Source organism: Mytilus trossulus, chromosome 2, assembly GCF_036588685.1.
Source record: "Mytilus trossulus isolate FHL-02 chromosome 2, PNRI_Mtr1.1.1.hap1, whole genome shotgun sequence".
NCBI lineage: Eukaryota > Metazoa > Mollusca > Bivalvia > Mytilida > Mytilidae > Mytilus > Mytilus trossulus.
In genome coordinates this window covers 65,438,950-65,450,809 of record NC_086374.1, presented here as the reverse complement: position 1 = coordinate 65,450,809, position 11,860 = coordinate 65,438,950, and the positions used below count along the sequence as shown (strand labels likewise).

The window sequence follows — 11,860 nt, the reverse complement described above, 5'->3', positions numbered from 1 at the left end:
GTTTGTTTCTTTGTTGTTTTTTTAATTCCAAAGTATTGATATCTGGCTGTTAGTTTAGTTTTTTTTTAAATTAAGGAAACTATCTCTTATGGTCAAATGAAAAAAAAAAGAATTGATTGGAACGTAAACAATTTAATAAGTAGTATTCTGCCGAAGTCACTTCTAATCTAACAAGTCCATGTAACGACCACCAGCTAGATATTGGAGTGGCAGCAGTTATGATAAGCAGAGTTATCATCTCTTACTATGAATTTACTACCGGTTATTCATTTTGATCTCAAACTCATGCAAGGACAATAGTGAGAATTTGGCACGAGAAACTGGTAATGATCTCAGTGTATAGTTCACCAGAATATAAAAAAAGTCAAAAGTTTATGCATTAGGTTCTAAATCATTATACTCATAGCAAAAGAACCTATCAGTATCTACGATAATTCTTTAAATACAGAAATCTATTTACTATGTTGGTTTAATCCAAAGCTAGAATCTAGTGTAATTCTGTGTCTGCCATTGGTCATTGTTTTGCCAGTTATATTTGTTGTACGTAGTCAATGCTTATTCATATAAACTCAGACTGATGTTTTCTCGTTTCCATTGTTTTACTTTTTGACATGTCAGAACCTTGTATTGCTGGTTGTATATGGTATGCATCTCGAACCATTGCACAATGACAATGTAAAATTTAGAGAATTCTTCCTTATAAACTTGTTGAATTTAAAAGAGCACACTTGTTTAGTTGACGTATTGTATCCCTTTCAAGACCGTTAACAACGTTCCATATGTGTGTCTATGATATTCACTCCATTTGATTGTCTTCTAAACTTATAAATGATAATGTTCGAATGAACTAACCAACAAATATACCGCCGTTTGTAAGGACACTCATCATTTGCGTATCAATTAGAGTGAGGAAAGATCTGATCGTTCAGGATTTTCTCTTTAGAAAGTTTCGTTGGAGTTTTTTGGTGAAATCTACTTCAGGCTTATAATTTAATACGCAAGCTGCGCGTTCGTCTCCATAAGACTCACCAGTGACGCTCGTATCAAAATAGTTAGAAAGCCAAACAAGTGCAAAGCATACATTTTCGATTCTTGTTGGTTGCAAAGACATATGGGTCATACTATAGTTGTAACTCTATTGATGATAATTCCACCATTTCTTGACGATGTAATTGATTGATTTTTTAGTGATATATGTTAACCCAAGACCTTGTACTTCGGTGCTCCTTTTTGCTGTTCATTCTATTCATTGTGAATATCAATCAGCACCATGGCAGTAAGGGTTTTAACAGTTTAAGTGATTGCTTTGAATAAATACCTCCAGAAAATCAATATTGCACCTAATAAAACGAAGATACGGACAGGCTTGTGCGGAATTATTTAGTTAATGTCTGGGAATAATTAACATTCCCAGATAACGTTTTATTAATTATTCATATCAAGGATATTTATTATTTTAACTGCTTGTATGCAGTGTTACTTTGTTTGAAGGAATTAAATGAAATAGATCAGGAAATTTTGCATTCGATAATATATAAAGGTGCAAGACATACGACTTTAGGCAAATTAGATATAACTATTTATAAAAAGTTATAACTTTAATTGGGATTTTGAGTCTGTAAAAAAATCAAATTATATACATCCAATGGTGACTGCATGAGGTATAGAAATATGGTCACTTTTAATCCTCCTTCGCAAAGTAAAACCCTTGTCATATATATATTGGGACGTCCGTTTGAAAGTGTGGGATTTATAAATTCGATCTTAGCCACGTCTTGTCAGATTGGAGGTTAAACCCGATGCATTGAGCACGGTAGTCAGATTGCTTTAACTCTCTAAACGGAAATGAACCATTGCAACATATATTTATGAACCGTAGATGGCTAGTTACAAGACTATATCCAATACACTCGTTTCATGTGGTAGACCAGACCGCCCGTCATATACTAGTATTTCGGCTTATCTTACAGAACCGTCTTTTGAATTATTGTTGATTTGTTCTTTTTTTCTGAAAATGCATGAAATATTTGGCACTGGACATAAATCAAATTGATAAGATTAACAAGAATCATTTGGCGAAAACCTGAAACATCGATATATTTACGACTCATAATGTCATACTTTCTAAAGTAAAGTAAATTGGTAAAAATCAAAATAAAAAGAATGTGTGCAAAGAACACGGATGCCCCACTCGCACTATCCTTTTCCATGTTCCATGGACCTTGAAATGAGATAATAATCTAATTTGGCATTAAAATTAGAAAGATTTACTATAGGGAATATATGTACTAAGTTTCAAGTTGATTGGACTTCAATTTCAACAAAAACTACCTTGACCAAAAACTTAAACCTGAAACTCCCACTTTCATCGTCTATGTTTAGTGGACCATGAAATTGGGGTCAACAGTCTAATTTGGCTTTAAAATTAGAAAGATCATATCATAAGCAACAAGTGTACTAAGTTACAAGTTGATTGGACTTCAACTTCATCAAAAACTACCTTGACCAAAAACTTTAACCTGCAACTCTCACTTTCATTTTCTATGTTAAGTGGACTGTGAAATTTGGGTCCAAAGTCTAATTTGACTTTAAAATTAGAAAGTTCATATCATAATCAACAAGTGTACGAAGTTTCAAGTTGATTGGAGTTCAGCTTCATCAAAAACTACCTTGAGCAAAAACTATAACCTGCAACTCCCACTTTCAATTTCTATGTTCAGTGGACCGTGAAATTCGGGTCAAAAGTCTAATTTGGCTTTAAAATTAGAAAGATCATATCATAAGCAACAAGTGTACGAAGTTACAAGTTGATTGGACTTCAACTAAATCAAAAACTACCTTGACCAAAATCTTTAACTTGAACGAACGCACAGACGAACGGACGGACGGACGGACGGACGAACGAACGAACGAACGAACGAACGAACGAACGGACGAACGAACGAACTAACGGAGCCACAGACCAGAAAACATAATGCCCCTTAACTATCGTAGGTGGGGCATAAAAACGTTAGGTCTATAGCTGTTTGATAAGTTTATCACATACAGCAGAATTCATGCAATACATTTTCATGATAAAAAGAACTCTAGCATGCATGATTTTACTTTCTACTGTATATCCTCTCACTTCATTCACCACATTTCAGCAAGGGCTTGTATCTCAGTTAACTTAAAATTAAGAATACAACAGAAACATACAATGTATGTATGTGCCTGTCCCAAGTCAGGAGCCTGTAATTCAGTGGTTGTCGTTTGTTTATGTGTTACATATTTGTTTTTTGTTAATTTTTTTTACACAAATAAGGCCGTCAGTTTTCTCGCTAGAATTGTTTTACATTGTCTTATCGGGGTCTTTTATAGCCGACTATATGCGGTATGGGCTTTGCTCATTGTTGAAGGCCGTACGGTGACCTATACTTGTTAATGTTTGTATTATTTTGGTCTTTTGTGGATAGTTGTCTCATTGGCAACCATACCACATCTTCTTTTTTATAATGTCTGCTTCATGGCTTAAATCTTTTCGTCGATATTGAACTAGATAGAGTACTCTTAAACAGAATATATGACAAACGTGATGGTTTCCACTTTCCAATTGTCAACATTCCATTTCTCAACAGTAGCACATCCTCTGCCCAATCTTATGGCGTTTAGATATCTCTTTTGATAAGTCACTCTCGAGCATTTTTAGTAAATGAGTTGAAATTGGTTCAATCTCTCTTTTATAATTTCAATTTTTTTCTCGACCTGAATATGCATGAAATATTTGCCACTAAACGTTAACCTAACATAAATCAAGCATACAATCAATTATTAAATAAGAACTAAATAAATACTGACAACCCATTGGTTGAACTAATAAATGACGAACACGTTGTGTTATAAAGGTTTTATTTTCATTTCTATAGATTTTAATGAGTATTTATATCCTTTCCAGTGGTACCAGTTTACACCTACAGCTAGAGCCTCGTGTTCACCTTTCAGGTATTCTCCATTCGGATTGGCATAATGACAGTTATTGTACCAAAATCCGCCTTTAAATGACTTTGCACAGGAGCCTGGAGCCCCATCATTGTCGACATCATGAGTCGAAAATTTCATCCCGTTTGCAACCTGCATAGAATTGCCTAAAATTTACAAAATACGATTACAAATATTTACAAAATCAGATTAGAAATATTTACAAATATTTACAAAATCAGATTACAAATATTTACAAATATTTACAAAATCAGATTACAAATTTTACAAAATTGAATTAGCACAATTTGTAATGACACGCAATTACTCACAAGTTATTATACTAAACTACTATTTTAACTACCGTATGGTACATTTACGCAACTGCTTACAAAAGACATCCTAAACTAACATATTATTTAAATAGAATTTTCTATTATATAATAGAAGGCAGACACGAAGAAATGCACTTAATTGATTTGCTGAACAATGAAAACTACAATTACAATACAATCAATACAAATGCGAAATGAATGAAAATGACAAAGACGTTTGTTATGTATATTTTCCTTGAATTATGTAATAACTGATAGTTATTGCAATAAAATAGAGGAAAATTGCCCGAAGCAATATACGATATTGCACGAGCTTTCCAGTTGTTGGACTAATATATGAGCAACATTTTCACGAGCTGTATATCATTTTGCAAGAGCTTGCGAGTATGCAACATTTCTAGAATATCACTGCCATAAGCTAAGCAGCATTCTCCGAAAATAACCACCACAATAAACTTGCTAGCATTTCAAGACTTTTACGGAATGCTTTCCCTCAAAGAATCAAAATGCATTTGCAGAAAACTCAAAGCAAACTTTACGAACATTTCAAAAATACCCAAATAACCACCACATTAGACGTATCCGCATTAAAAATCCATCCCATCTTTGCGATCGTTTATGTAACTCTAACCGACAAAGACTTGGCGGCAGCTCCAGATTATCCTTTAAGTGAGAAACAGTAAAGAATCGGTAATTCATATATTTATGGTGGAGGGTGAGTCACATTTTTCAAACAATTAGATTTTTGTTGAAAGAATTGTTTTTATAGTGGGAAAGTGGGAAAATTAAAAAAATCTTGTGTCTGTATCATGAGTATGATATTGACATCAATTCCAACACACACACAAACAAGATGGAAGCTAACACTTGGTAGCATCTCACACATTCCAACTTTCATTGACATACCTGCATCTCCTGAGTACCCAGCAACAGTCAGGGGGTAATTACTAGACATATCACCAACTCGGAAGATTTTGTATTTGGCGTATTTACTTTCTCCTTCAAAATCAGACATATCTACACGTAGCTGGTACCATCCTTGATTGGTTATGATATTGAGCAATATATTTCCTGAAATGATTGTTTATGAAAGAACTGATAACGTGCGGGTAAAATACTATAAGATAATTTGATTTAATACTAACGGCATTTTTTAACAGTCGCTATTTCTACTAGACAGCAGCTGAAGATACTTAATATATTTTAGCACGAACCATTCCAGCTAATTACATCGCTTGTTGTTTGCAATCAGATGGAATTTATTCAAAATATTTTCCTCTCAGTGGAAATCACAAAGCATAATGTTTTGACACTTAGTAGGAGAGTAAGGTCAGGAGAAGACCTTGGCCGAAATTGGAACACATGGAGAACATTTATAAAACCTGCAGTTGTTTCGGCATATATAGGGGAAATAAAAACAGCCAGAGCAAAAACTGAAAATTTATCAGTTGGTCAAAAACTATATGCCCTGAAATTTTCAGAAAAATCTGTTGAACCTAAAAAATAGTCTTCCCAGCCATTACCATGTTTGCCATTTGCTTTTATCATTTATAGGATAATTTGTTTTCCAATTTTGGGGCAGTTTTGAATATTATCTTGAGAACAATGATAAATATAGAGAAACTTTGAGCATTTTTAATCACCAATAAGATAGGATCACAATATATATATATATATAAATTAGGATTATACAACTTACATGAAACGACAGATTTATCTTATGGTTAGACAAAATAAAGCTACCTTTTTGCTATAAGCCTAATTTCACTTATTGCCGCTAACATATAACTCGTCTAAACATCAACCCAACATTGTTAGGTCTGTAAATTTGCATATACATATGATAAAAGTAAAACACGAATTTTCTTGGACTTGCTATCACCAGATACATATGTCTCTGTTATCATCGTGTCGTACATAAATGCAAAAGAAAAAGTGATTACACATACCTAACCAAAATTCATTTTTGATATCACCAAATCCTACTGTATAATTTTCCCAATTCTGATAAAAGTCAACATTCCCATTTAATCTTCTTTGGAGAACCTGCAACAAAATGATATCTGTGTATTTCTTTTTTTAAATTCGGACAGCAAATAGCATAAAATGGTGTAAATGCACATGCAGGCTTCTCAACTTTTAAAATTTTCAAAAATAACTACAAAAAATATCGAGAAAAAGATTTCATGAGTTGTTTTCAAAGTTGCCAGTGAGACCGCTACCCAACTAAGACCAAATGATAGGTATGATAACATATAGAGGTCATCGTAAAGCCTCCAACCCGTGGGGAGAACACATACCGTACTATTGGAAGCTAAGGCATAACATAGGGGAAACAAATTCAAAAGAGAACTTTAAGCCTACGACCTGAGTTGTGGTAAATCATTAAACGCAAAACACATGTATGTCAAACAGCAACCAAAGCACCCACTGGATTTCAAAGTCCTGACGAAATAATCATTGAATATGATGTTTAGATACTATTATTTTAACACTATAAAACTAAAGTATCGAAAACAAAATTAAATGCAAAAGTACTTTTGAAAGTTTCTTATAATCCTTTTCGATTGTCCCCTAGTATTTTATCCCATCTCACCTCGGACTTCTTACTCACATCAAACACAGATTTACATAGTGATTTTTGATTTGATCATATAGCAATATACTTACCAACCAACCGCCACCATCATTTTCCATATCACAAAACACATCTATGCCCCCTTTTATTCCTTCCGGATAAATTTTGTATACACCAGAGGTCTCCTCGCCCATCATCTGAATATCAAAACAGTCTCGCGGTAAAACTTCACCAGCTGTTGAAATTAATGAAAGAGTGCTTAGCTTAGTATAACAAATCTACAGAAAATAAAAAAAGAGTGTTGCGCTTTAAAAAGAAGAGGTTTATATCTTATAATGTGGATCCCAGATCAAACCATTTAAGCTAGTTTATATCTACTTGGACACTCTTTTTCTCAAGATAAACATTTTTCCAACTTACATGATTTTGTGATCTCTATAATTGATTTTAACATCTCTATAAAGTAGATGGTGGAAGGGGTCTATGTAATTTAAAGAGATGTCTAAATGCTCTAATGTACATGTAACTGTTGCGGAATACATTAAAATAAATTAGCGGGAAATGAAAATGTTTACTACACAAGGTGAAGGTGCAATTATTCAAAGAGAGTTTTGTAATTGAATTTCTTTTGTTTTTTGTATTCTACATCCTACACAGCTGACTTCATATTACGAATACTTTATAATCACGAAAATAATATGTTAAACCCCTTTTTTGCAATTTCTCGATGTAATAAAAATCACGGTACCAATTTTCTTGCACCAGATGCGCATTTCGACAATACATGTCTCTTCAGTGATGCTCGTGGCCAAAATATTTGAAATCCAAAGCTTATATAAAATATGAAGAGCTATAATCCAAAAGGTCCAAAAAGTATAGCCAAATCATTATTTTCTTTTTGCAATGTTGTGTCTTTTAGGTTTTGTTGTGTTGCTCGGCTATAGTCTTAATGACATATTCCAAAACATCAACGTTTGATAATATATGGTCTAATAACCAAGAACTACTAATCAGATTTCATTATTTTGAACTTTGACACATTCTTTTGAATATTGAGAATGTGATTGATTCAATTGATAACATTATACATTAACTTTTACTTTTAATAACCAAATGACATACCTGGACGCGATTGTTGCTGGGTTTGTTGATGTTTACTACTGAAATCCACATTTTGTAATGTCTGAACAAGATTTGTTATTTCCACTCCTAGTTTGTGAGTCTGGAACCAAACTCCAGCAGTGATTGCAGCAGAAGCTACAATAACAACCAACAGAACAGCGTTGTTTGAATGTGGCATGTCCGTGGGAACTTTTTTACTCTCACCGGTCATGTCGTTACCCTGCCCGACATGTATTTTGTGTTCTTTTTCCTTTTTATCTTCCTCCATGCATAATGTATTAACGTTTATCACGATAGTATTTTCTATAGAATTTACCTATTATGAAAAGCCACCAGGGTGTTTAAATCTCTGAATGAACTTGTTCGATAATTTGCCAATGTATAAGGGCGTGTTCGTAAAGGTTGATATGAATTTAAATTTCGCTTTTACTTAAATAAATTTATTCATTTTTTTTATTATTTTATAGAAATTTAAAAAAACACACACTTAATATCAAAATTTTGTATAAAATTACATTGCTTCTTTTGAACTAATGTCTACCAAACTGCTATTATTTTTTTTTACCATTCAATACACCAAGAAAGAGTGACCTACTGTTTATAAAAACAGACCTAATCACATAACTTTAATCTTGACCACTGTTCCACGAAACGAGATCGAGGTCAGACGAACTCTGTCAGATGGACCTGCAGACCTAGCAAGGATATCATATACCAAATATGTTTATCCTTTTGCTCTTTAGTAAGAGATTCCAATTTTTATGAGCAGTCGCTTCACTATGAAAAAATCTAGGTAAGAAGCATCCAGGTTTCCAATTTTTGCAATGTTAAGGTAAATACAAAACCACAGTAAACCTCATTACAGTAGACAATATTACAATGAACAATATAACAGTGTAAAACTATTACAGTATACACTATAACAGTGAACACAACCTTCAGTAAACACTTTTTTAGAAAACACCCTTACAGTGGACAGCATTACAATATACACAGTGGAGGTGGACAGAATTACAATGGACACCAATCCAGTGGACAGTGTTACAGTAGAAATCATTACAGTCATAGCATTACATTAGAAACCGTTAAAGTGGGCAGTATTACAGTAAAAACAACTACAGTGATAGTATTACAGTAGAAACCATTACAGCGGACAGTATTACAGTGGAAACCATAACAGTGGAAACCAGTACAGTGGACAGCATTACAATGAATTATAAATTGCAGTGGAAACCATTACATTAGACAGTATTACAATGGGCAGTAAAACACATAACCATAAGTGAACAATTTATTTTTTGGAAAACACCATCATTACAATATAAACAGTGGACAGTATTACAATGAACCGTATTACAGTGGAAAACATTACAGCGGACAGTATTACAGTAGAAACCATTATAGTGATAGTAGTACAGTAGAAACCATTACATTGGACAGTATTGCAGTAAATAGTATTACAGTGTAAAACCATTATAGTAGACACAACCTTTAGTGAACCTTTTTTTTTTTTAGAAAACACCATTACAGTGGACAATATTATCATAACAGAAATAGTATTACAGTAGAAACCTTAACAGAGGACAGTATTACAGTGGACACAATTTCAGTGGACAGTATTACACTAAAATCATTACAGGGAACAGTATAAGATTGGAAACCATTACAGTGATACTATTACAGTAGAAACCATTACAGTGAACAGTATAACAGTGGAACAATTTCAGTGGACAGTATAACAATGGACAGTATTACAGTGGAAACCATTCAAAAGACACTATGACAGTGGAAACCATTCCATTTAGTAAACACTTTAACAACATAAATTATTAGAGTGGTCACTATAAGAGTGGAAACTTTGACATTGAAAACCATTGCAATAGACACTATGACAGTGGACAGTATACAATGGCCACTATTATAGCAGACACTAGGACAGTGGATAGCATTACACCGGCCACTATGACAGTGGACAGCAATATAATGGTCACTATTACAGCAGACATTATGACAGTGGACAGCACCATCATGGCTACTATTACAGCAGACATTATGACAGTGGACAGCATTACAGTGGACACTATTACAGCAGACACTATGACAGTGGACAGCATTAAAGTGGACAATATTACAGTTTACAGTAGAAATCATTGCAATACACACTATGACAGTGGACAGAATTTAAGTGGACACTATTATAGCAGACACTTTGACAGTAGACAGCATTAAAGTGGACAATATTACAGTAAGAATCATTGCAATACACACTATGACAGTGGACAGCATTAAATGGGACACTATTACAGCAGACACTTTGACAGTGGACAGCATTACAGTGGACAATATTGCAGTAGGAATCATTGCAATACACACTATGACAGTGGACAATATTGCAGTAGGAATCATTGCAATACACACTATGACAGTGGACAATATTGCAGTAGGAATCATTGCAATACACACTAAGACAGTGGACAGCATTAAAGTGGATACTATTACAGCAGACACTGTGACAGTGGACAGCATTAAAGTGGACAATATATATACAGTAGGAATCATTGCAATACACACTAAGACAGTGGACAGCATTAAAGTGGACACTATTACAGCAGACACTTTGACAGTGGACAGCATTACAGTGGACAATATTACAGTAGAAATCATTGCAATACACACTATGACAGTGGACAATATTGCAGTAGGAATCATTGCAATACACATTATGACAGTGGACAATATTGCAGAAGGAATCATTGCAATACACACTATGACAGTGGACAACATTAAAGTGAACACTATTACAGCAGACACTTTGACAGTAGGAATCATTGCAATACACACTAAGACAGTGGACAGCATTAAAGTGGACACTATAACAGCAGACACTTTGACAGTATACTGTATTACAGTGGACAATATTACAGTAGGAATCATTGCAATACACACTATGACAGTGGACAATATTGCAGTAGGAATCATTGCAATACACACTATGACAGTGGACAGCATTAAAGTGGACACTATTACAACAGACACTTTGACAGTGAACAGCATTACAGTGGACAATATTACAGTAGAAATCATTGCAATACACACTATGACAATGGACAATATTACAGTATAAATCATTGCAATACACACTATGACAGTGGAAAATATTACAGTAGGAATCATTGCAATACACACTTTGACAGTGGACAGTACTACAAAGACCATTATAATAGTGAAATCACTTACAGCAGACACTTTAACAGTGGACATTATCTTTAGTGTACACTTTTACAGCAAAACCATTACAGTGGAAACAATTAAAGTGAACAGCATAAAAGTGAAAACCATTAGTGGACAGCATTACAGGTTGCACGTTGTAAATACAGCTGTTTTTCAAACCAGGCCTCTTTTGGGGGGATATTCATTATTCATAGACCATTAATTTTCTTTATGTACTAGTTCCCAGTTATGATCTCTATGTTTTATCTTGTAGAGACATAACTTGGGGATGTTACCAGTAAATTTACATATTCATATCTGTCAAATTGAAATCTGTTGGAAACCTAAAGCCAAGAAAGGGGTAGTATATGATTTAAGTGTTCTTTAAAACTCTAAAAAGTTTGGGGCACGTAAACATTGAAAATATACTGCACAGCCCTATATTTTGACCTTTGAAAAACATAGCAATGCAGTTGAATATTCCCTTCTAGTATATATTTTATTTTCAAAACTTCATAGTAAAAGTGGTACAGATTTAGCCATAAACAGAGTTCCTATGGGAAATAGCATCGTCAATACTTACAGAAATGCAACCTATACAGTAGAAACCATTATAGTAAACACTTTTACAGCAAACATCATTACAGTTGACAGCATT

At 33.8% G+C, this 11,860-nt stretch overlaps 1 protein-coding gene across 1 annotated transcript; it reads right to left on the bottom strand.

The window, feature by feature from the left end:
* Positions 1-3,871: 3,871 nt before the first annotated feature.
* LOC134705329 (fibrinogen C domain-containing protein 1-like) lies at positions 3,872-8,349 on the bottom strand. Its single transcript, XM_063564074.1, has 5 exons — positions 7,993-8,349; positions 6,963-7,105; positions 6,242-6,338; positions 5,199-5,363; positions 3,872-4,124 (listed from the first exon to the last, which is right to left on the bottom strand). Exons 1-5 carry the CDS (start codon positions 8,258-8,260, stop codon positions 3,877-3,879), a joined length of 921 nt encoding a protein of 306 aa, XP_063420144.1. The 5' UTR covers positions 8,261-8,349; the 3' UTR covers positions 3,872-3,876.
* Between the last annotated feature and the right edge of the window lie 3,511 nt (positions 8,350-11,860).

Coding starts and splice junctions, on each gene's coding strand:
- LOC134705329 (XM_063564074.1), bottom strand. CDS start 8,260: ATGGAGGAAGATAAAAAGGAAAAAGAACACAAAATACATGTCGGGCAG. Junction 6,339..6,962: donor ATGATGGTGGCGGTTGGTTG/GTAAGTATATTG, acceptor ATTTTGTTGCAG/GTTCTCCAAAGAAGATTAAA. Junction 5,364..6,241: donor CAAAAATGAATTTTGGTTAG/GTATGTGTAATC, acceptor CAATCATTTCAG/GAAATATATTGCTCAATATC.